The sequence below is a fragment of the Tetranychus urticae genome, chromosome 1 (assembly GCF_039701765.1).
Source record: "Tetranychus urticae isolate SD_2017Ah chromosome 1, NJAU_TeUrti_SD_1.0, whole genome shotgun sequence".
In the NCBI taxonomy this organism is placed as follows: domain Eukaryota; kingdom Metazoa; phylum Arthropoda; class Arachnida; order Trombidiformes; family Tetranychidae; genus Tetranychus; species Tetranychus urticae.
In genome coordinates this window covers 4,458,307-4,485,576 of record NC_142958.1, presented here as the reverse complement: position 1 = coordinate 4,485,576, position 27,270 = coordinate 4,458,307, and the positions used below count along the sequence as shown (strand labels likewise).

Here is a 27,270-nt window from a genome sequence, read left to right as displayed (position 1 = left end):
ATTTTCATTTCAATATTTTTTCATCTTATTTTTACTTTGAAATGCCCTTGAATGTATCACTTTGAATGAATGTTAATTGTTTGAAAGCTCAACTCTTTGCCAGTGTGTTTCATTGGCCAAACAAAGGCGTTTTGTTTCAACCCAAAAAAATGTTAACCAGAAGGGCGTTCGCTGGGTTTGCTTCATTTAGTGTCTTATTTAATTGTTTTAATCATTCTTTATCTTTTGTTGGCACTTTCATTTGCATATTTCAATGGTTATTACACATCATGAATCGCTGGTAATTTGTTTGAAAAGGTAAATTTGTGTGTGATGTTGAAAAGTTTCAAAAGCTATTCTGGTTGCCTCTGTCTGTGTGCTGTGTGAGTAACTGAGTGAGTTGAAGAGAGATAAAAGTCTGGTTGGAAAAGATGAAGATAATGAGGGAATGATGATCATGTTAACCATGTTCATGATGATGAAAAGGGAAAAAGTGAAGAAGAGCAAAAAATAAATGACTTAAATCAAGGTTAATCATTGAAATCGTTGACGCTGAGAAAGCAAAGGGCTTAGCTGGTTTTTATTTTCAACCAGAAGATGAAATGAAGATTGGATGAGAGAGAGAGTCAAGGTCAGTTTCTTTCTTTCTTCTCTTTCTTTATTAGGCACATTTCAGGCTTTCGGGTTGACCTTGGAAGATGGCGAAAGAGAGAAATGAAAAGAGCTTCTTACACAAACAAGATGATAAGAAGAAAGAGAGAAAAGAGAAATAACTTTTCCTTAGAAAAGGGAAGACATTTTTTGTTACTCTTCTCATCATTCTCATCATGACCATCATTTTCATCATCTCGCCTTTCCTATTGATGAATAATTCAATCGACAAACTGTTGGCCTAATCATAATTAAGATAGAGACGCTTCTTTCAGACTAAAATCATTTTTACCTTTCATTATCATCATCATCATCATCATCATCGTCACTTAACCTGACCTTTCAACAAAAGTGAGTTTATGATGAGGGCAAGAGGAGAGAGAGAGAGAGAAGAGGAAGAAGAAAATGTTGCTAAAAAATTGTTAAACTTTCACTTTTACTTGAAATGCTCGTTTAACCTAAACTCCCACTTTAATCTTCCTCCCTCCTCTTTCCCTCTCTTTCTCTCTCTTTTTTTCTTCCTCTTTCTTTTTTATCATCTTACTCTTTATAACTGGATTTACTTGTCTATTTTGTGTTGCGCTTTCATTGTTAATCAGGTCAGCGTGTATTTGCTTCCACTTTCACTTATTGTAATACTGTTTGGCGTTGTTACTCGTGTGGTAATTGTTATCAACCAATTTCTCGTTGATCAAACCCAAAAGAAAGGTTTCACTTTGGTTTTTTTAATTGTTGTTCAACTGTTTAACTGTTAATATCATTGAAATCTCATAAATATATCTGGTAAATAAAACCAAAAGGTGGAGACACTGGTTTACTTTGTAACTCCTCCTTTGGATCCAGAAGCAATGAATGTCAGTTGAGTTTTTTTACTGCTGGTTTGCTCACAGTTTTGTCTTACTGAATTTTTGTGTTATACAGCTACAAGCAACATGCACTTTGTGAATTGTGACCCTGTGATAACCAATTTAACTGATTAATAAAACACCTTAATTGTTGGATTTTTACTATTTGTTATACATCAAGTGTTTACCCTCATTTTTTGATATTAACCCAAAGGATTTAGTGAGTGACGGACAGAGGACAGTTTCTCTACGACAAACGACTAAACCAAACAACCCAAAAAAGGTAAGGTGGTTTAGGGAAAAGCAACTTACCAAGTCAACAATCCTTTGCTTTCTTCTTCTTCTTTTCCTTGATATAACCAGAAAAACTAAAGCAAGTCAAATGTCTCTACAAATGTTACAAAACTAGACAGGTTTTTTAATGTTATTTTCTGGGTTCATCTCGTTAACCTAATGCATCAGTGATAGTGATTTTGTGCCCCTCTTTCTCCCTTTTTCTTCCTCTCTTCATCTTCTTTTCTCTCTCTCTCTCTCTCCTTTTTGTATATCTTTTCATCTCAATAATCTTGACTCTCAAGTTAAAATTTATCAATTATTAGGACTCATCTCTGTTCATATGAAGCTTTCACTTTACCTGGCCAGCAATTTACCGTTTACAGGCAGCAAATGTTTAGATACATGTTTGGATAAACTAATTTTGAGTTTAGTGTCATTTCCAAAACAGCTTTTCATTGGCAGAACATTCAATGGCAATACCACCTTAGTTTCATGTATCAGCAAAAGATGGAACCAGTTTTCATGCTAAATCTCCCTCGATAAACTCAGAATCTTATTCTGAATCCTCCTCTGACCTGTTTTTTTTCTTAATCAATCCTCTTTTATACTCTTTCGGCCTCAGTCTCTTCTCTTTCTTCTCTCTTTCTCTCTTCTCATCTACTTTTTAGCATATCTCTCTTTTTCCCTCTTTTCCTATTTCTCTTTCTTTTACTCTCTTCTCTCTCTTCCCCTTCATCCATTCCTCTCTCTCTCCTTCTCTCTCATTAACTCTCTGATTCGGCTTCTCGAGTTATATATTGTATTATCATGACGTCTCGTTGTTCCGAGGTCAATCTCAACTCAATGGCAAATGGATCTAATCAGATCGATAACAGTTAATTTGATAGCAATTTAGCTCTAGATTAGAATATGCTTAACCGTTTTAATAAAGCTTAAAAAAAACATAGACTCAAGACTTGCTTTAATAATGATTAACCTGGTCAAAGTAAATGTGTACCATGTGATGTTCACCATTAGTCACTTGCTTTAGTAACATCAATAATTAACCAACTGATTCATGACACACATAAAAGGTTTACATAAAAATTATGTATAACACCAAGAAAAGAAAAAGGAAAGCAAAGAAAACCCAAAAAACCCAAAAAAAATTAACCAAAATTTTCTAATGACAAATTTTTTCACATTTTCTCACACATTCAATTCCACTCTTCATCATATCACACCTTGAACCACTGACCATATTGTCCAACCAATCATCCAACCAAATCACTGATCAACATCTTACACCAAATTTACCCAAAAATTGTCAGGTTGCTCAGCTACCTTTTTTTACCTACAATGTTTTATCTTTTTGATGATTCTGAAAACGGGAGTGGAACTGATTTCATCAATGAAGAAAAAACTATTTGATACAAATGATGGTGAATGGAAGGGTAAGTGCCACTTTCCTTCCCAAATAAATTAACCTTGATTTTGATTATGTTTACTGCACAAACATGAAAAAAAAACTGAATCAACGGGTGACCTGAAAAAGAAAACAAAAAGCAAATTTACTCTCTCATATCAACACACTCACACATTATATATATACATTTTTGATTCACTTGAACGTCCTACTTGGATGAAGTAAAAAAGACACCAAGTTCAGGTAAAGCATAAAGTATATATATCTATCTATATATACTGTAAATATAAAAAGAGTTACTCAGATCAACTCTCTTGGTGTAACTTTTTGAACTCATCGAACAGGATAATGAGTGAATTATTAGAGAGAAAGAGACAGAAAATTCGTTCTGTCGCTTGTATTTTGTCTCCTTTCGCTTTGATACAGAAAGAGGTGAAAGATAGGGAAATGAGGAGGGTAAAAGCGACCTGTTACGCTTCGAAACAGACCTTTCTCAGTTTTTATCGTTTACTTGTGAAACTTGTTTTTCAGGGAAACCATCATGCTGGTGTAATTTTGTTCTTACCCATAATAATACTTTACTTTCTTTCTTCCATGATGCTGAGTTTTTCCTTTTTTTATCGCTTTTTTTCTTGCTTTTTTTTCTCTTCTACTTTTGCACTTTTTCTTCTTATCATTAATTCTTGATTTACCTGAGAAAGATTGAATCAAAGTTGATTCAGTTGGATATTTTTACTCGCTACAATGGAAAACTTTTCATTTCTCTTTTTTCCCAACTTTCTTTTCATTTAAATAACATTATCATTTTATACCCGACATTTCATGTTGACTTGAAAGTTGAACATTTTTCTGCTGAATTATTTCAATTTTTCAGACTTGAGTTTCAATTTTCATTTTTCAATTTACCAAATTAATAAGAAAAATATAGAGTAAATTTGAAGGGTTGAATAAAAATTAACTTTTGTTACTTTTAACATTTTCAATCAGTTTTGTATTTCAATCTGATTAAAAACTTTGAGTTTAGTTTCAACCTTGAAATTGATTTTTTTCATGAAACATCTTTTTTTAACTCTACAATTATGTTTCAATAGTTTCATTAAGATCTGTGAGTTTTCATTGTCTACTGAATATCAATTTAATTGTTTCACGTTTCAGGTAATAATTTCAAGTGTACTTGATCCATAAAAAGTGGCCTTTTCTTTCAATTTACAATTTTCACTTTCATTTCAATCATTAATTTGTCCACTTTTACCATCTACTTGAATACATTTATTGGTTTAAATTCAGTTCAATTGAATAATTTACTTGTTTGCAAATGATTGTAACAAAAAATTGGATTCATTTTTGTCCCATTAAAAGTTTACACTTGAAATTGTTCTAATTAGTTGACATTTTGTTTCCCTCCAATTCAAATTAATCAATCAATTGTTTAATTTAATTTTCTCCTTCTCTCAAGTGTCTCTTAATTGCTCTCAAATTTTTACCAAATTGCATTCAAAACGAGAAGTATTACAAATTTTGCAAAAAGCAATTTTTGTTTCATCTCCACTTTCAAGTACATTTCAATTTGAACCATTTAGCAAGATAAAGACTCTTGATATCAACTGATACTAATGGTCAGAGTCAGTCCAAGACAATTTGTTGGTCTCTTTAAGCGTTACTTTAATGACAAACCAATCTTCATTTGTAATGGTAACCTCAACATGTAAACCCATTGTAGCTCATCAGTGAAAGTACAATGTGTGACCAGATTAAACTTTCAACTGGTTTTGCATCAATTGGCACCAACTTGTGCGCTGATATGTGCGTTTATTGCTTGAAAGTTTTGGCCTGGAAACATGAAAAAGTGTCTTTTCTCTCCTTCTTCACCCAAAAAGCTTCAACAGTAGTTGAGAAACAAAGTCATAAACGCACTTGTCCCTTGAATGCTCACCAAGATCACTCTGTGAATCAAGTTTTTCCTGAAAAAAAAGTTGAAAGGTGTTTACATTCATCCTCTGTTTACCCACCTTTGGCGTTGAAAAGTTTTCATCTAACATTTATTATAAAGGAAATGTTCATCTTTACCTTTTTTCATATTTTACTTTCATATGCATTAACATTTTCCAACTCAACCGTATTGATAATTATCATAACTTTCAACTGATGAACACTGTTGAATGAGTTTAAAGTGAGAAACAAAAAGCTCTCTCCAATGATAATTATTGTAATGTCTTGAGTAATATAAATGCTAGTCTACTAATTATTGGCCTTGAAATGAACATAACGTTGATGTGACCTTATCCGTAGATGTACATGTAACCTTGATTGGTGTTACCTGAGCTTGTCACATTAGTGACATTGAAGACACAATCTTGTTTACTCAACTTTCCCATGTCGTTGAGTGTTTCACTGTGTTGATGGTATATTTCAAGATTTTAAAGATATTGTCATGAAACAAAGGAAGGGGAGAGAAAGGAGAGAAAAAAACTGAAAGTTTTAGCCATTGCGTGTCAATATTAAAAACTTTATTCTTTTCGTTTCTGAATCATTCTTTTTTGCTCTAAAAGTGCAAGAAGAAGAAGAAAAAAATGTATCTCATGAGATGGAACCGGATGTTGTTAAATTATCATCATAGAGATTCATTGAATAAGGCCAATTAGCTGATGAGATTTGAAAGTTTCTGAGTAAATGTTGATATGTTGACATGCGGATGATGCAAAGTAATGGCAAAGAGTAGGAGAGGAAATCTGTGAGAGCAGGATGATTGCGACGAAAGAAGAAGAAAAAAGAGTGAAAGAGAACTTGCAAGGTAAAAATTCTCTCTCAGGTAACCAGGTAAAGGGCAAAGATCTTTTTTTCCTTTCTTTCTGTAACCGGTTCTCCGTCTGTAAATGTTTCACATCATAGTTGGCTTTTCAAATGTACAGGGTTGACTTTCATTTACGAACTGCTTTTTTTCACAAATTCAATTGTAATGATTGAATCTGGAAAACCCAAACATTTACTTGAAAGATCAACAAAGTCAACAGAGTTGCCATTTCAATGAAATTGTCTGATTTTGTCTTTCAGATTTTTATTCTTAAATGATTGAACGATGGATATTTTTCATTATCAAAATTTTGATCAAAAATTAAAGTTGGCATTTGATGTTAAATTTTTTTCCCAACATTTGGTTTCCTCTAAATTTTCATGACCTCGAGTCTTATCCAGACTTTTCAAGTTATTACGAGTCTTCAGTGGCACGAGTTTAATTACAGGCAAAAATTGTTTTCCAACACTATATTTAAATGTAAGCGTTTTTTGGCTTATAACAGGTTTTATCACCTTTGCTGAGTAAGGAATGGATAGTGAACAAGAAACATTGAGATGAACTTGACAATGAAATGTAAAACCTTGAATCTGATCTATACTTCTGTACTTGTATCATGATTCATGATCGTTTCTCAATCCATTCTGATCTCTCATTACACTGCTAAATACTTGTACATTTGTTATCGATAATAAGAGTTTGAGAAGACTTTTTGTTTCCATGAAAATGAAAATGAAAATGAATACAGATTAAAGTTGCAGTCCATGTTGTGTGCTAAAGGTACCTTTTACTTTGTACTTTTGCCTTTTCTGGTTTTTTTTTCCTCCTTTTGCTTTCTAATGTAACAAGAGTTTTCGGGGGTTTCAACGTTGAACCCTAATATCATTTAATTGTGATGTCGTGTTGAGAAAATGATAGGGAATCTTTCATAAGTAGAAGAAGAAGAAAGAAAAAAAAATGTTCATGTTTTTACCCTGGAAACCTTAGAGAAGAAAAGAAACTGAATGATGAAAAAAAGGATGAAAAGTGAATTAATGGGCGAGTGAAAGAGTGAGGATTGAATACAAGTCATTGTGCTTTCACATTTAGATAGCCATTGGCCCTCTATTGACCTACCATGACTTCACCTTTTATCTCAACTTGAAATTCATCAATTTATTGCATTTCAAAGTTACATTGACATTAGATGCTTTTACATCCTTTTCTGCTCTCTCATGCCTTCACACTTTCACTTTCATCATCATTCCATTATAAGAATGATAAAGTTTCATGAATTTTGTTTTCTTCATTTTTGTGAAGCAAATAATATTAAACTAATCAACTTGAACATTTAAATGAAACAAGTTGCATCAACTTTGAACTTTACTTTCAATGGATATTTCAATTTACAAAGAAATCTTTTGACATTTTCTTACATTGATTTAACTTTATTTGGCAACATTTGGAGCAGGTCAGTGAGGTACTTTTGAATGGTTATCAGGTCATGAGCATTGTTCATTTCACGCCTTGACCCATTAAAAATCTCTCTCTCTCTTTCTGAATCAGACAACTAGAATTGAAATGAACTTGAATTATTTGAAAACAGTCAGAAAATTTTACAAATGGCATCACTTTGGTTGCTATGATTTACCTTTTGTCTATCAAAATGTCTTTAGTTGCTTTTTGTTGTCACATATTTACTCATCTGAAGTGCAGTTTATCATTAAATCATGAAATTTTCATAATCTTTTCAATCCTTTTCCCTTTACTGAATAATAAAACAAAGAAATGCAAAAAAAACGAACAAGAAAAATGACTGAAAAAACAATTGTTATTACAGTTTCCAAGTTACAATGCACTTGTATCCTCATTAATGTCAACCTTTACCTTTTTGTTTCACTTTATAGCAACAATTGAACATTTGATTAGTTTCACAATTTATTGATTGTTGCTATTAACTTTGAGATAAACCCTTTCTCTGACTTTTCCCATTGCAATTATTTTTGATTGACTTTCAACAAAAAAAGAAACATTTTGATACCATAAATAAGAAGAAGAAGAAAGATTTTAAGATTAATTTTGATTCTTTCCTTTTTGTTCATTGATTTTGTATTTTAACAATGTTTCGTCTGAAAAACCATTTAATTTTGTGTTACCTGGGTTATAAAACCATGGATTTTGACTTTTGATTTCAAGCCATTTGATTGCATTGATTGATATAGCAATTGAGATTGCATACAAATTTCATCTACTTGATGGATTCTGTCAATTCATACCTAATCATCATTAACTTTATCACAATTTACTCTTTATTTTCAATCCAATTCCATTTGATTTGTCTGTTGATTAATAGATATTAACTCGTAACTAACTGGTTATAATACAGTTGAAAAGGGCAACAACTCATTGAGATCAACCACATTGATATCAATTTTTCATCATCTTGCTCATTCTTACAGCTATAATAGAGCTCATAATGAGTAAACCTTTCTTGTTAGTTTTATGCTGAACAATCTGTAACAAATCATGATGACTCTGATCTATTAATCAGTCACAATTTTCACCATTTAATTTCAACTGAAACTTATCAAAATTGTTATCATTGGAAGCAAAGGGTTAAATAACAAAACTCTTGATAATTGGTTGTTTTGGAAAAGTGAAAATTCAAATGTTCTCAAAGATTAATCTTGTTTTGGTTTAGTTGCAAAAAGCAAAACAAAATGGAAACACAAAAAAACAGTAAAAGGGTTTAAAATTTCAATGGGAACCAAAACATGAACCAAATCCAAAAGTTGAACCACCAAAAATAGCTCAAGTAAAAACACTGGTTAAACAATATTATATTTCAAGAGAAAATTTCAATTCTCTTTGTTAATTTCATCAGCATTTGTGGGTTTGAGTTACTCATTTGTAAACACTGTTTCTAATTGTTCACTTCAATCAATTTTCCATTTTTAATTTAGTTCTGATTAAAATTAAATGGTTTACAAATTGAGCAATTGATTGTCTCTTTTTGTGCTACTCTGTACATCAATCGAGATAACTTTTTTGTTCTCGGTTCAAAAGTGTTTATCAACCTCATCAACATGAGGATGAGCATGATGTTGTTTGATCATTAATGATGAACAGATAAAGCAAACCAATGCCAACTTAAACTCATGTTTGAGTTCGTTGTATTCAATTGGCCTTGGACGTTATATTTATCGAGTAGACGTAAGGCATAGACGCGTGCGCAACCTTGTACAATAATAACTAATTGTAATAGTTATTGATGTTAGTAATAAAACTCATGATAAAGTTACTTTTGTACAATTGCAGGCAAAATTGAATATTTCATTTTCAATTAGCTGTTCACAGAGAATTGCTTTTTATGCCTTTTACTGTTTCCAACTTGAATCTCATGCAATATTCAGATGCTTTTTGGACAAAATAAATTTGGCCGAAAAATGTTTATTTTATTTTTCTCAATGTTCAGCAAATGCTCTTAGCTCATCACAGAATCGCCTCTTTGCTAGTTACGAGATTCTGGTTCAGGTTTGTTGATCTTGTACATGATTTTATTTTTGGCTTTTCATTATAAACTTGCAATCTTTTGAGGCTGCGATTTTTGTGTAAAAATGATCAATCAGTTTTGGACTTTTACATCTTTCATCTTCATTATCCTCATTTTTGGGTTCATTCAAATTAATCGATAGATGCATTTATATGTTAAATGCTTTCAAGATTGGATAAGGTTTATCATCAAGATGATAATGATGATCATGATGATCTCTCTTCTTTTCCCTTCCTCTGTTCATTTTTTTCGCCCTCTTGCAATCTCTCTCTAGAGAGATTATTAATAGCATTTTTGCGATTCCAATTTTGCAAGTTATCATTGATTAAATTGTCAATTGATTTAAATAGGTTTAAAGGTTAATATCAACGTTTTTATCATCCTTTTAGTATCTGTGTTTGCCTAGTGATGAAATGATACGGTAAAAGGCTAACTTTAAAAGTTGAAAAAAATTGTCAATAATGGTTTAATGATGAAAATATATCATTAAATGGCCAATGTTGAAATTCATTTGAAAGAGGCTCAGAATTCAATGTTTACCATTCTTTTTATCACTCTCTTTTCATTTGCATCACAATGAATGGCTAATAATTACAATAAAAAAGGTAATGACCAACGACCCATGATAATAAAATGAAATCTAAAGTGTTTTAGAACATTGACCATCAATGATATTCATTGAAATGAAAAACATGAGACCAATTAAAAGCTCATCAAACGATTTCAAGTCCATCAGTTTTTACATAGAAACAAACCAATCTTCTATTCCATCATCTTATTCAGAGTTTCACCATTTTTAGCATTTGCTGAAAATGATGAAGAAAACGAAAAAGAAGAAGAAGAAGAGAGAAACAAGAATTATAAGACGATGACGATGATGAAGATGATGATGATGATGATGAATAGAGCAGAAGCAAGACCATGAGGTAAGAGGGGAAAAGAGGCAAATCAGGGAGAGAGAGAGACAGAAAGAGGCTGTTGCATTGCAGATAAGCCTGGAGTGAGTCTGTAAACCCAAAAGAAAGAGATGATTTTGGTTGGTAGAAAGAGAGTGAATCAGTGAGTTTAGCCAGTGTGAGTAGCAAGAATGCTGTTTGTGAGTGGCAAAGGGGCAAGCAAAGGGAAGGAAGAGAGAGAGAGAGAGAGAGAGAGAAGCAAATAGTAAAGTGAAATGTGAAGATGAGAGATGTTGTTGTACTCTGTGCTGAGTGATATGAGTGATATGAGACTAAACCTAGAAACCTGGAGAAACAGTCTTTTTGTTTGAGCTTTTTTTCGCTAATGTTACTTACTTTCTCCGTGAGTGTCTCTTGCCCTTTCTCTGTGTCCACATCATCATCATCATCATTATTTTTCCCATTTTCATCATCACTTTATTCATACCCAATACACACTACAACCAACGCCACTGACATCATCTCACCAGAATCACACTAACAACCATCAACATCACTTGCTCTCGAAGTTGATGTTAAAATATTTAACTGTTAAACCTTATTGCTTGACCATCTTTTAATGCACTTTAAATTGCATTGTCCAATTGATATTTTATTTTTGTTTCACATTCAACCCTTGTCATCTTTGCTAAGGCAATCAAACAATTAACACTTATATTTATACCCAAAATATATATATTTCACTTATATTTATATTCAATGTTTTATTATCAATGTTAATATAAATATTATTATTACAATGAACATAAATTGACAAAGTATAAACATTTACTTTTGCTGTGTGTCGAGGTTTAAGTTTACATCGTCAAGTTTCGTCTATTTTCAACTGTTAACTTCATCCATTCTCACCGAAACCACCTTCAGCAAATAATCATTCAATTGTTTGCTTCAACTGATTATTGTGCTGTTCAATTACTCCGTGGCCTTGCAAAGTATATTTATATTTATACATCGCAATCAACGGAAATCATTGACAAAATATCAAAGAGTTGTCAACTGAAAAACTCAAAGTCAACCATTTTTAGTTTGATTTTGGATAAAAAAGACTCGGAAATATCACATTGATTGCAAGACTGATTGAACAAGTCAAAACTGGATCCGTTAGTGTTTCTGTGGTTAAGCCAGTCCCGGGCTGATCGGGTAGTCGAGGAGTTTCTTGATGGCTCCTTATCGTCCAACAATTTATCGCCCAACTCTAGCGATCTTGGAAATGGGTTGAAAAAAGTTCGTCCAACTTTTCCAGATGATTTTATGACCGATGATTCTTTAAGTAAATTAGGTCCATGTAATATACCAAGGATAAAAAGGGAAGCTGAATCTTCATCAACCAACCGTCATTCACCTTTAATTCATTTAAACAACAACAACAACAATAACAATAACAATCTTAACCACACTACTCACATAATCAACAACAACAACAACAACAACACTACAATGATTATCAACAACAACAGTACATCGTGTTCACTGCAACCCATTGTTCGTAAACGTTCAGCACTTCAAGTTGCACCCGGTTCAATTGGAACTATTGAAAGCTCTCCGGAAGTCAGTTCCAGTCAAACTGGAACTGGTATCTCACCTGTGCCCAGTCTCAATTCATCTGAAATTGGTGAAGTTGATCTTGACTTTTGGGATCTCGATATAAATGAAAGCTCTTCGATCTCCCACTCTTCAGGTAAACTTGCATTCATGAATAAGGCAACACACACACAGAAAACCAAAGTTCAGTTGAAAGGTTTTAAATTGATTTCAAATGTATAAATATATTTATTATTTTTATACCTCTTTCCATTATAAATCATATCATGTGGTGTAAAAATATCAATCTAGAGCAACCTACACATTTAGATTGAACACAAAAAGAAGAAGAGTTTTCTTTTTTTCCTTTTTGTTTTCCTATTCTTGCAAACTTGTTGTTTAATTGTTAACCCATTCATTGTGTTCAATCTGATTCAGCCTTTAAACAACCAACTCCAGACTCTAGACTTTGAATTTGTTGATCAACATCGAAAATGATTGCAAAAGTTTCAATTTTCATTGAATGGTGAAAAAACTCTTATTAGTTCAATTTCATTCTCAACTCCAACACACCAAATCATTTTCATCTTATCGTTCACTCTCTCATCCTCTTGTTTTGTTTTTCATTGTGTTCTCATTCCTACTGAATCATGACTTAAATTAGCGCGCAATCATTGGCGAAGAAGAAGAAGAAGAGAGAAAAAGAAGAATCAAAAGAGATAATGTTGAGTGTAATGATGATGAGAGTAATGAGACTGAAAGGAAGGATAGCGAGAGAAAAGGGCGAAAGAGAGGAAAAACAGAAAGACACGCAAAAAGCAACGAAAGACTAATGATGAGACAGACAGAGAAGGATGACTTAACTGGAGCATCTTGCGCTTGTTACCCAAAAAAGCCTTTTACCGAAAACACAAAAAAATGAAATCAAGTTATGAAACTTGTTCATCTCTCACTCATTCACCTACTCAACTCACTTTTTTTACTTTAAAAACACGACTCTTTTCATGAAAAACGTTGAAATCGACGTTCTCATTGAACAGGCCTAAAAGAGGCGAAAAGAAGAGCAACATTAAAGTTACTTTTCACGGTCAGGTCATCATGAGTGTGCAATTGATAATCTGATATGAGAAGAAAAAAGAAGCCTCGAAATGCGTTTCTTGAAAAGTCTGAAACAAATGAGGGAATAAATTATAATTGAATATTTTTATTACCAAAGCCAACAAAGCAAATATGAAAAAAAGAGAAAGCAAAAAGTTCCATTGTCATTCACTTTCCATTATTCAACTTGATTCGTAACTTTCTCCTTTTCTCATCACATCATGATCATCATCTATGTGTGGTTATTTGAGCCACGTTGCTATTTTCCTCTTTTCTTTCTCTTACCTTTTCTCCAACTTTCTCTACCTTAGTTTTTTACCTTTACATAACAACAGCAAAAATCATGTCAACAACCTCAACATTGTGAGTCGGTTGTCCATTGTTACCAGAGAGAAAGAGTGAAGATGAAGAGAAGAAGAAAAAAAACACAGAATGAATCAAGTTGATTGACTTGGTATTTTTCAAGGTCAATCAATGGAAAAAAAAGAAAGAAAAGAAAGAGAAACAATTGAATAATCTATCATCATCTATTCATGGTGATAAACTTTCCCCTGTTTTTCCAACTACATCTGAACCTATTTCAATCGCCATTTGGTCAAGAAACTTCAATGTTCATCTTTTTTTCCATCTCATCAATTACATCCATTTCTCAGTTGAAAAGTTTCCATCAATTTTTCAAGATTATCTCATTTTCTGAACGATCAATAGTTTGTTCATTTTTGTAATCTCATGAATTACTGTTTAGCTCAATTGATTGCTGTGATTGTCACAACTTGATTTGCCTTTTTTTGCTGTTTAAATGTTGAAAAACTGTAACCTTATTTTTTCATCCATTTGAGCTATTAATAGTTGGTCTTCAAGTAATCACACAAAACTCAATGGAACGATGGAAAACTCAATGGTTTCCATCGTTTCATGAATCTAAAATTTTTCAATTTCTCTTTATACAATTTCGAGGTAAAAGAGAAAAAAAGTGAAAAATTTTTGTCTTCCTTTTCAAGCGACAAAATATCATTTAGATGATTACATTCAACTTGTTTTTACTTGTTAACCTGTTTCACCTCTTTATGTTCATGAAATGAATATTTTTAATTTCCTTTGAATAACTTTGACAATCCTTTTAAATGTCAACTTGGTTCAATTTTAAAGTCTAAAGATGGTCAATATCAATGTCCACTTGTCGATTATCATTGAAACTGTTGGACTAGTTAAGAATGTTTACCAATGATTAAAACGTCAATTACTGACTGACTGCCCTTCAACTTGTTATCATTTATCAGTATTATTATTTCATTATCTGAAACATCATGCAAGCACATATTTTTGATGATATTGTGTCTGTTTGTTTTCTGTGTCTCTTTTGTTTTCCTTTTTTGTCTTTTGTCTTTTCATCTTGTTCTTGATCTTGTTGAAATGAGAGCGAAAACTGGTAAAACTGTTTCAAGAGGGAGGGGGAGGTGTGCGCTATTTAAGGTGATAATTATAAGAAACTTGCCTGATTGTTCATCCTGAATGTCACTCCATTTTTTGGCCATCTTCACTATTCGCTTTTTCACCACTTTTTACATTCGTTTTAATCGTAATTCACTTTTTCAGTTTCTTTCTTCTTCTTCGCTTTCATTCTCATCATGCTTATCGATTTTACCTTTTTTTGCACTTTCTTTTTAACTCATTTTTCGCGCTAAGTTGCGTGCTTTGCTTTACCAGTCAACCAACCAACCATCGACTTGAAATTAGGTGAAACTGGTGCACTTTACATTAGATTGATTGGCTATCATGGTATGATGACGATCATTATTTTGATTGAAAGTAAATGGCAAAAAAGTGTTCATTTTCTTTCGATTCCTTTCTGTTTATCATTTTACCTTTAATAATTTGATCATTTTTATCGTCATTTCAAATGGTTGATGAAGGTTTAAAAAGTTAATGCATCAAGTTTAAGGTGAATCGTTTGTTATTATCAAGCCGACAGTTTTCATCCTTTTTTGATGTCTATCTCGTCTTTTACCAATGAAATTGTTTGAAAACAATTTTTGTCCCTTTTCATGTAAAATTTAATCTGAAAAATGAAATTTTCACTTTAAACGTGAAAATCAACTAAATCATGTCTGCATCCTTTTTCATTATACTTTCATCTATAACTTTGGTACTTTTTGACATTATAGTTGCTCAATTTCATTCTCACTAATTTGAAAACTCATTCCATTGTATTTGAATTGTCATCTATTGTTACATTTTTTTCATGGTTTACCTAACAACATTAGTAAACAGTGCGTAACCATGATTGCATGAATTAACAGAATAACAGGTAAAAGAAGGGAAACATGGAAACAATTGATAAACAAGTTTGAGCAGTTCTTAGTTAACCAAATTCAGTAATGATGGCAAATCTGGTTACACCTAACAAAGGCTTCAACCTAGACCAGATTTCCTTTGACTACAATTGATTATCCCTTTACTCCAAATCATGACTATCATGACTTCATATCATATTGTTCAACCTAAATGATTAGTTTTGTGACCAAATTCAAGTTACAAGTTTTACCGTTGAACAAGAAACTGATACACAGTTTAGACTTAAAAGTAGAGTGAACAAGAAATGATGATTGAGATGACGAGAGGATTACATTTGACCTGACATTGTAAAGTCTAGTCCACAAGGTAAATAGGAAATAGCCCTTAAGATAAATGGGGTGAGATGGATGACCCGGTAGAGTCGGTTCATCCTGATCAACTTGTAACTTGTAATTCACTTGTTTAGTAGTTCAGATCTAGTAGCCCAATCCAAACAAGGCAAACCCAAAAAATGAAGAAAAAAACTAACCAAAAACAAAAAGAAAAAGAAACGAGAAGAAAAAATCTCTTGACCATTGAAGATGACCTTTTCTCTTTTCACTGATAAATAATTAGAAAGGTTCAATGGTGGTCAGTTGCAATAACTTACCAACTAACGAACTCAATCTTTCTTCACTTGTCCGTTGAAAATATTTGCCTTTCGGCAACGGTCACTTTCCAAGTAAAATTAAACATTTTCTTCTTTTCCTTTTTTTTATAATAAACATTTAAATATCTTTACATTGATGGACAAAATTGGTCGAGTAAATGCATTTAAAAGTATTTTCTCAAAATGAAATATTTTCCAAGTAAACAAAGGCAAATATGTAAAGGTAATGTTTGACAGGTGAATAGATTCAGTGTTGACAGACTCTGTCTTTTCTCGTTTCTTCTTATGGTTACTTGTTATGGTTATGACCTAGCTGACCTAACCTTTATCATCAACTTGACCATCTTCAGGTTAATCTTTATTCTCTTGATCATCAGCATTTCTCTAATTCTTATCATCAATATTTACTAATAACTTTCAAGTTACAACTTGTTTAGTTTGCAAATGTTTACTTTCATCCAATTTTCTTTGTAATATTTTTCTTGCTTCTCCAATAATCTTGAGCTGATTTCAATGTGATCGTGAAACTCACAGCAAAATGCGTTTCATGACTGTTTGAGTTGAAAATAACATGTTGATCATTGCAAGGTTTGTTGGCCTTTTATTTTTCTCCTATTTTTTCATCTCTACTCTTTTCTCGTTGCACCATCAATTTTATCCTTCTATAAACGCTGAAAAATGATTGGAATAATACATTTATTGAAAATTTGCCAAAGGATGAGGACAAGTAGTTGTAGCAGCAGTTTCAAGTGTTTCTTGAACAAGGCGTGATTGTAATACTTTTCCCAATGTTTCAAATGGAAATGAATTTAATTTATTGATTGGAGAGGAAAAAAAACAATTTTGTTTCAAGTTTATTCGCATTTACTCATAGACATTGAAACTTGTGAGAAACAGGTAAAGACACGACTTAAGTCTACTTTTGTCGAATGGTTCATTTGATGAAAATTATCAAAATTTGTTTTTTTCCTTTTTCCTTTACATTTCATTCAACTTCATGACATTTCTTGACATTCGAGTAAAGCAAAAACTTGTAAACAAATTTTAATGAGCTGTTGCTATGTTTACAGTGAAAGTTTACCTGAAATAAAAAGCATTATCTTGATAATGTGAAATTTGAAAACCTGTATTTTGATAGTTTCATGTTATTTAAACTCAACTGTTACTTTTGATTGTAATTTGTTTACCATTTAATTGCTTTCCAGTATTGTTTATTGATTTTCAAAGGCAAGATAATATTGATGATCAAGTTGAGCTTGGCCTGGAAACCTTGAAAATAAATAGTTGATTGTGAAAGTAAATGATAAAATATAGAAGCAAAAAAGGTCACGAACCTTGAAAAAATGTTGAACGTAAAAGTTATCAGGGTTTTCTGAATTTTCATGATGCTAAATGTTCTCTGGGTAATCTCAATAACTTGGTTATCCAATGTTATTGAGATTGATTTGTCTTTTCATTAGGCTGACCAATGTAATTAAATGGTAAACTCAATTTTTGCTCTTTACTCAACTTTTTTCATGGTTACTGATAATCTGGTTTCATCATTAATCTTGTGATATTCAGCTAGTTACTTCTATTATTAACATTTATTCAATTCTAGCTGTAAAAGGACTGAAACAGAAAATTACTTTAACAATCGATGTTAGCGATTTATCGGTTAATAAACTTTGATTATGATGATGAGTGAACTGAAACCTGTGATGTATTGTATAATATTGTTGACTGGCATTTAAGTTGCCTTAGAAACGTAATAACACATTAGCATGAAGATAAAGAGTGATGTTGGTTGCCATACTTTTGATGGAAAGGAAAAAACATTGAAAATGTTTCTTCAATGTTTCAATAGTTTCCATGGTAAACCATGCAACTTTTGTCGACGTAGTTTCTCTTCATTATCATCCTCTCTCTCGCTCTCTATATCTGATGTTTTTATCTTTTCTCTCTGAGTTTAGATGATTTAGGATAAAATCGACCTTGAATTGGGGCAACGACTGTAGATATAAACTCTTCAGTCATGCTCTCAACGTGAAATGCTTCATCCCTCTGAACTCCCCTGATATCCTCAGACTTTTTCATTTCTCTTTCTCTTTATCCCTTTTTTCCCTCTTCATGTTGATTCAATCGAGTCTTTTTTTACCATTTTTCTCTGCTTCTGTTGATTCGCCATTCCCATCAATTCATTGAATTGTCAGGGAATGTTGGTGGAAAAGGCAAAAGCAACACCAAAACATGAACAACAGACAAATATATAAAGTCAAAGTAAATTGGCACTGGAAACGCTCTTAAACCTTTCTCCAAGTTTCATCCTTTAAAATGATAAACAGTGAAGAGGATTGATAATGAATTTTCATACTGATAGTCAATAAAATGTTAAACTCTTTCCCTCATTCACTGTTTAATGTCTATTGTCAATTTTATCCCTTTTTTGATGTTTGATTGTTGCTGCCAATTAATGATTGTTTTTGTTTATTTTATTGCTTCTAATGAAAATCCAAGGTCAGTTTAATGGTGAATCGGTTCATGATCAATGAGCGTCATGAAATTTTACCTTTTTTCTTGCCATTCAATTGATCAGTTCGCAAGGTTTACTTGGTTAAATGGAGGATAAAATGACTGGATTAGCTTGAATGAACAAGTGAATCTGATTTTTGCTTTTTTTACATTTCAAAGGAGAGAGAAAAAAAAGTGAAACAGAAACTCTAAATGTTACATTTCACCATCATTTTACTGATATTTCACTCTCCAAGGGATTAATCTTGATTTGTTTTACCCTTGATCTTGATCAGTGGAGAAAACTTTAATCAGAATAATCAATTAATCTGTTTCACATTTTTTCTTCCACTCAACTAAACCTTTTTTTTCTTGCTTCTCAAATGAAATCTCAAAATCTGACTAGTTCAGTACGAACGTCAATGATTCTCGACCTTTTACTTTACTCTTTTCATTATTGATTCATGAAAATTTCAATACTTTTCACCAGAAAAATTGTTGTTCGAAATGAATTAATGTCATTGTCCTTTGAAAATTTCATTTCATTTTTTCTCGTTTCTCTTGCAATCTTTTTTGTTCATTTTTTTTGTTCAAACCTGAAAACCAGTTATCAGTCCATTTTATATTCCAGGCTAGATAAGAGAAAGTTGAATCTCAAGTCTGATGATTATTATGAGTTTCTTGAAGCTTGTCTCATAAGAATCATCCTGAGAAATAACAAGTTACCTGACAAACCGGATTCTGAATAATATTTTTCTTTCTCTTTTTTTTTGCGCTCTTCTAAAGCAAAAGTTTTCTTGCATGATTCCATCTTCCTCCCTCTTTACCTCATACCCTTGCCCATTACACCTTACAATTCCCCTGATTCATCAACATTATTATTTCCATCGTTTTTCCCCTTCCCATGAAAATGGCACTAACCAGTTTCATGGGTTATATAAACAGGTAACAACTATAATTGAAAGGAGAGATTCAAAAGAAGAGAGAAAAAAAGAAAAAGTTTTTTTTCCTTTTAAAATCTCATCAAGAGTCTAATTATTTCATGAAGATTCAATTGAATCGAAAGGTTGAAAAGGCAATCCTTTGATCCATAAAAAAAGGATGAATATCATTTGATGGACTTTCATTGATAAATGGCAACACTTTTCTCATCAATTTTCATCTCTTGATATTTACCATGTTCTTGTTTCTTACTATCCTATTTATATCCAATGTTCATGATATTCAAAGTGAAATTCAAGTTTCACGTGACCTTGAAATGCTTTCTCTTGCCATAGAAAGGAAAGGGCAAAAACCTCACAATCTTGATCATCTTCTTGAGCTTGTCTATTATATCGATCAACGATTCCTTTTTTTATCATTTTATCTCTTTTCTCTTTCTTTCTTTCCTTTCTTCTTGCCATGAAACCATGGAAACTTGCTCATAAAAGGCTAGTTTTATTGCAATCTTTCACTGAGTTTGTCTTGTTCATCTTCTTTCTGTACGCATCTCATCATCAGAATCATCCATTACTTCGTAGCTATGAACCAGTGAACCGATTTTCTAGTTCAACTCAGTTCTCTCAATGTTTTACTTTTATGGAGGTTACCATGTTCAAGGTTGATAAAGGTCAAAGGACGATAATTTTTTTGCTCTATCAAAGGCAAAATGAACTATTTTTAATTGATTCAAATTATTTAATTCTGCAGGGTTGAATAGTTGATCAACTCATTAGCAAACATAATAAACATATTTGCATCATTATCCAACTCGTTATTGATAATTTCCTTTCATCATCAATAATCCAAAAATGAATCTCAAATATTTCAATCATTACTTTCATTAGTCAGTTTCATCTTAATCTGTTGACATGATGAGCTGCGTCTGTACTTGAGCTACTTTAGTTTGATTGATTATGTAAATTGATGAATGCAAAAAAAACCTAACCTATTTAGCTTTGCTCTTCCCAATGAAATTCATTTAATTGCCTTTCATAACTGTGATTCTGATAAAAAAAGCCAAAACTTACAGATTATTTAATCTGAAAGTGTTACATTAGTTGAATCACTATTGCTTCAATAATCAATATGAGCTCAACTTGATATCAATTATTACCAATATAAATAGCTTCTGATAAAAAAAGTTTTCCTTTAATTGTTGCTTCTTTCTGATCAATTCAGTCTTGAAATATCTTGATTCAAGAAAATTTTGAATTTTCAATTGTTTCATCTGTTGTAATGTTTGAAATTGAACATGAACATTGTTGATTCTTAGGTCATTAGGTTTTTAGTTTTTCTTACCTTGTTTCACTTTACTTGATTGTTAATAACTTTGGTTAATGATGATGATAAAATTACATGAACTATTACTTAGGTAAATAGACATTATTTATGTATATATGCGTCTCTCACTCTCTCTGTGTGTGTGATCATCATCAATCAATCAATTGATTCAGTCTCGGTCAAAGGTTAAAAATACTCTAGCAAAATTACGTCTGATTCTGGTTACCATGACTATTGGTTCGTTATGTTTGCCTTTTCAAGCATTTCATTTCTATACCAGACAGAGCTGCCATATAATTGTGATGTTGGTAGTTGACTATTTCAGTGTTTGCAATATTAATGAAAATAATATTATTTATAAATAAATAATTACTCAAACAAATGCATATATAAAAGTGGTTGAAAAAAGGTAGAAAAGGTAAACAATTCAGTTCATTGATCATGGTTATTTGCATTGGCAATGATTCACTATTTACATATCAATACTATTTGTCTATGAACATTCACAGGGAAAAAAAGAGTTTAATTTATTGCAAAATACAATTTTCACTCTTCGATTTCATTTGAATTTTAATTTTAATTTTTCAGTCTAAATAATTTTCACTTGATGTGAGGTAAAACTCGCAATCTCACCTGACGTAAAGTCTAGTCCACAAGGTAAATAGGAAATAGCCCTTAAGTTAAATGGGGTGAGATGGATGACCCGGTAGAGTCGGTTCATCCTGATCAACTTGTAACTTGTAATTCACTTGTTTAGTAGTTCAGATCTAGTAGCCCAATCCAAACAAGGCAAACCCAGAAAATGAAGAAAAAAACTAACCAAAAACAAAAAGAAAAAGAAACGAGAAGAAAAAATCTCTTGACCATTGAAGATGACCTTTTCTCTTTTCACTGATAAATAATTAGAAAGGTTCAATGGTGGTCAGTTGCAATAACTTACCAACTAACGAACTCAATCTTTCTTCACTTGTCCGTTGAAAATATTTGCCTTTCGGCAACGGTCACTTTCCAAGTAAAATTAAACATTTTTTTCTTTTCCTTTTTTTTATAATAAACATTTAAATATCTTTACATTGATGGACAAAATTGGTCGAGTAAATGCATTTAAAAGTATTTTCTCAAAATGAAATATTTTCCAGGTAAACAAAGGCAAATATGTAAAGGTAATGTTTGACAGGTGAATAGATTCAGTGTTGACAGACTCTGTCTTTTCTCGTTTCTTCTTATGGTTACTAGTTATGGTTATGACCTAGCTGACCTAACCTTTATCATCAACTTGACCATCTTCAGGTTAATCTTTCTTCTCTTGATCATCAGCATTTCTCTAATTCCTATCGATGTTACTGTTTCATCAAAGCTTTGGAAAATGCAATTTCTTGAAAATGTTTCAAACAATTTGATTTAATGCATTTCATTCAAGGTTAAATGATAAATTGATTTATTTGACTTATAGACCTTGAATTGAGTCAATTTTTTAATATTAAAATTGGCGACAAAAAAAAGGTCACCAACTTTGATTCTCATGCAATTTGCATACAAAAATTGACTTTCCTCTTTTCTTTACAACTTCCCATAAGCATTTTACTTAACCATACAACTTTGCCTAACCTTCGTACTTTACCTCTGACCGTACAGTGACCCTAGATGGGAACATATGATGAAAGAGCAAAGTTCTTTGCTTTTCTTTCGTTAAGAATCTTCCCTCGAGGTCAAGTTGTCTGGCACTTGTAACATTGTACACAGAATAAACCTTGACCTCTCCCTTAACCACTTTCTCAAAACTTGCATTTGGTCATTTTTTTGGCCGAAAAGTGGACTCTTCTTGACTCATCACTCTCTTTCACTTCATTCATGAGAGAATAAAAAATTGCTTTTTGGGTTTGGTAAATTAAACAACTGAACAAGGTCAACTTCAAGGATAGCATTGTAATCAAAACTCGCCAAATTTGCATAGAGTTTTTGTTCACCTAAATTTGATTATATCATTTGCTCTAATCTTTTACTCTCTTTCTCTCTCATCTCAGGTAAAGAAGATATGAGCCCGCCAAACAGTGTTAATGGTTACAACAGTGCAGATAGCTTTGGCGATCCTAAGAAAAAGAAAGGTCCAGCTCCAAGACAGCAAGAAGAGCTTTGCCTTGTCTGTGGTGATAGAGCCTCTGGTTACCATTATAATGCCCTTACCTGTGAAGGATGTAAAGGTAAATACTTTTCTTTTGCCAAATGAAAAGAAAGGAAAACATTTCTTGCGTTAGAGAAAGAAAAAGAATGTTGAAAATGAATGCAAGAAAAAGGACCGTAAACAGGTGCTCTGTCATCTGTCAATGTAACTCACCTAGATGTGGCCATTGCCACCCATAAACTCCCTTCTTTGACCGCCCGCTGTGTTAACATTATAAACATTTTGTCCAATCATCTTTACCTGAAAAGAATCAACAATAACAAACAAATAATTATTAGCCAATACTCATAGACACACACACTTCACCTTTTGAGATATTTAGGCATTTCCTCACAAATTAGTTAATTTTAGTTTTTAAATTAACATAATTTAGATTGATTAGTTATGAACGTGAAAAAATGGAAACTTTTAGGTTTACATTTGATTGAAAGGTTGAGAGGCTGATTGTCGAGACAAATGTTGATCAAAATTTTTGCCAATTTTCGAGTCCAGCATTTCTGGAAATCATTTTTCATTAACATTTAGGGAAAAGCTGATAGTCAAAGCGTGGCTAATGAAGAGCAATTGTGACTTGAATTTGAACCAATTTTTGAAACTGGAAAATGGAATAGAATAGGAAATGTCGATTTCAACTTTAAATTTTGTACCAATCAATCTTGTTCTAATGTTTTCTTTTTTTTCGCATTTCTCTTCTTTCTTTTACACATTGCAATGGATTTGACCTGTTTTTCGTAGGATTTTTCCGTCGAAGTATAACAAAAAATGCGGTTTATCAGTGCAAATATGGAAACAATTGTGACATTGATATGTACATGAGGCGTAAATGTCAAGAATGTCGATTAAAGAAATGCCTGAATGTTGGCATGAGGCCTGAATGTGTTGTCCCGGAGTACCAATGTGCCATCAAACGGGAATCCAAAAGAGCCCAAAAGGAGAAAGATAAGCCTAATAGTACTACAAAAGACGCCTCACCAGACAAGGAGGATAAAACTCTGGTTTTAGGTACCAAAACACCGACCACAACGCCGACTTTACCATCAAATGGTATTAAACCTTTGTCACCTCAGCAAGAGGATATAATTAAACAACTAGTCTATTATCAAGACTTACATGAGTCTCCCTCAGAGACTGATGTTAAACGTGTAACGGTAAGTAATGCCAGTGAGATACAAAATGAGACCAAAAAAAAAGATGAAACAAAAATTTTGCTAATTTCCACATTTTTCATTTTCTATTCCAATTGAACAGCCTTTCCCTGTAGGTGAAACTGAAGACGACAATATGAGAAGGTTTCAACATATAGCTGAGATGACAATTTTAACGGTCCAATTGATTGTCGAGTTTTCCAAAAGGGTTCCAGGTTTCGATACATTGTTAAGGGAAGATCAAATTACTTTACTGAAAGTAAGTATTTGGACTTGCACCTCGACATTTCAAAATTGGTTTCTTTTCCTTCAACGGCGGACTTGGCAACTCTTTTCAAATCTACTCGACATGATCAACTCTTGATCAACAGTTGAAACTATTTCATCCATTGTTGAGTTAATTAGCAAGCAATTAAAAATCTGTACAAAATGGATTGGAAGAGCATAAGGAATTGAAAAGAAGCGACTCTTTTTTTGACGTGTCGATTGTTCATTTACACATTTTGCATGTTTAGCTCAAAGTTGATCATTTTACTGTACTTTTTTTCATCTCAAATCATTATCGTTCTTGTTTACTGGTTTACATGTTTGACCTCAGCTTGTTGTTGGTGTTTGTATGTGCACAAGTGTGTGTGTTTTTTACTCATTTTGCGCTCACTTTACTTTTCAAAGTTTCTCTCTTTTAGTTGATCAACAAGAAAAATTACGAAAACTCACTTGTTCTCCTTTTCTCTCTTTCTTTTTCTCTCTTTCTCATGACCTCCATATCAAATTTAAAGGTCACACTTATCTTGTTACCCAAATCACCTTAATTGTAGTTAATTTAAGTGTAACCTCTTTACCTAGTTTAACCTTTTTTATCGTTTGCTCTCTTTCCCTTTTTTTTAAATACTTATCATACTTTTTTTTACTGTAAATTGAATTTTTGAAACTTTGAAACTTGCATGATTTTTACCTCGAAAGTGAAAGACATTTTCCATGCAATTTAGTGATTGTTGTCAGGTTTTGTTTATTGTTTCATCAAATTAATTATGTTGCCTTAAACTTGCTGAAGCAGTAGCTGATGCATTTTTGTTTTCATTGCCAACATCAGTTGATCAACATTTTGAAAACCTAAACCAGCATATCTTTTGTTATCATGATAACCAAATTTTTAGTTTACACATTGAGCTATAATTTGACTTGCAAATTGAGCTTTGTTGAGCTTGTCCGTTTACTTGATACTGTTGATATGTTTTAACTTGTAAATCAACAAATGATTTCTGGCTAATTTATGGTGTAAATTGCTATCAATATTTGAAGAGACCAACAATTTTGAAATGTTTATCCTTTCATTTTTGGCAACTTTTCTCGAAATTTTTCTAATGCCTTTTCCTTCTTTTCTTTACAGTCTTGCTCAAGTGAAGTTATGATGTTAAGATGCTCTCGTAAATATGACCTAAAGACCGATTCGATTGTGTACGCAAACAATCAACCTTATACACGACAAAACTACCAAAGTGCAGGTGTAGGTCCCGAAATTGAGCCAACATTTAGATTTTGTCGACATATGTGTCAACTAAAGGTTGATAATGCCGAGTACGCACTTCTCACTGCCATAGTGATTTTCAGTGGTATGTATTTGAAGACCAGAAATTTTTTTGTGCTAAAGTCCAATACTAATTGTCTTTTACTTTTTGTTTTCACTTGCAGAGAGGCCACAGTTAATTGAACCGAAAAAAGTGGAAAAGATTCAAGAATTTTATATCGACACTCTAAAAAGTTACATTGAAAATCACAGGCCTCCAGCGAGGTGCTATTTCGCCAAATTGTTGGCAATTTTAACAGAACTTCGGACTCTTGGTAACCTTAATTCTGAACTGTGCTTCTCACTTAAAGTCCAAAACAAGAAGCTACCTCCTTTCCTTGCCGAGATTTGGGATATTCAAGAGTGAAACCACCATTAGTATTGATAATGAAATTATTTTATTTGCTATTGATGCTGATGACAACAATTTTCATCGTTTTTTTTCTCTCTCTCTCTCTCATCCTCTTTCCTCACCTTTTCATTGAAAAATCATCATGAATCAAAATTTGAATCTACAGCTTGGTCTTTCTGATATTCATTTTTGTCATCATTTATAAAATGAAAAAATTACTATTATAACCAAAAGGGTTATTTCAATGTGAATTTAGCGGCGACAAAAAATGACATCTTGTTTTTAAAAAACACTTATATATACACACACACACCTTATACATACATTTTCAATGTCATCAATTACACGAATTACATACAGATAAAGCAAAATGACTTGAAGTTGATTTTTTAGTTTTTATTTAACTTGTTCATTCTACTTCTTTTCACTACTTCTTCAACTCTTTCCTCTCTCTCTTTCCTCTCCTCTTTACCCATTTTCCCAACTTAACCCCTTACCTAGCCTGGTCAATGAATTGAAAAACATTGGCGTTATGACAGGTTAAAAAGACGCCTGTTTTCACCATCAATTCATTGTTACAGGTTTAACAATTGATACAAATTGATTATCATGAAACAAACATCCATTGAAAACATTAGTTGCTTCAAAGCATCTTTCAATTTCTTTTTTTGTTCTCGCTCTTCTCATCATCTTTTGCCTTTGCCGAATTCACATGGAAATAAACTCATCGAAATCAAGTGCAACTAGACGAATATCATCTTTGAAATTTATTAAAGAAAACAAAAGAAAACAATTAACTAAAAAACAAAGCTGTAATATGTCAACCTCCCAATACAAATCAACAAAAAAAACACCCATTAACTTGACCATCATCTCGCTTTTTTCATCTCACCTCACCAGTATAAGCATATATATACATTGACACATCCATTAAAAACAACCATCACAACCACGAAGTACATTATATCATTTGAAAAAAGCAACTCCTTACTTCTCGAAACAATTTGTTAAATCTTTTTTCTCGCCTTTTCGCTCTGATCATCTTCATTTTTCCTCCGCTAAAACCATCAACTATGAAAATGAAAATGCAACCTCGTTTCCTCTTTTTTTTCTTTATGCTCTCTCTCTGTCTCCTTATATTTAAATCAATGGAAGAATTTTGGAGAAGAAACTTTTTTTTGTGGATGAATGATATACGGATATGTATTGATGAGTATTTTTCTCAAGTTATGAGGTTGAAAAAAAATACATAATAAAAGTTATGAGACACAATA

General features: G+C 32.2%; 1 protein-coding gene across 2 annotated transcripts; it reads left to right on the top strand.

Moving 5' to 3' along the window:
- The first annotated feature begins 1,497 nt into the window (after nt 1-1,497).
- EcR (Ecdysone receptor) lies at nt 1,498-27,270 on the top strand. Of its 2 annotated transcripts, XM_015932043.3 has the most exons (7): nt 1,498-1,758; nt 3,062-3,184; nt 22,775-22,951; nt 23,668-24,080; nt 24,181-24,336; nt 25,468-25,690; nt 25,770-27,270. In XM_015932043.3, exons 2-7 carry the CDS (start codon nt 3,106-3,108, stop codon nt 26,009-26,011), a joined length of 1,290 nt encoding a protein of 429 aa, XP_015787529.1. In that variant the 5' UTR covers nt 1,498-1,758; nt 3,062-3,105; the 3' UTR covers nt 26,012-27,270. The 2 variants fall into 2 exon arrangements, with proteins under 2 accessions (XP_015787529.1, XP_015787515.1); XM_015932029.3 differs by lacking the exons at nt 1,498-1,758; nt 3,062-3,184 and adding an exon at nt 10,640-12,113.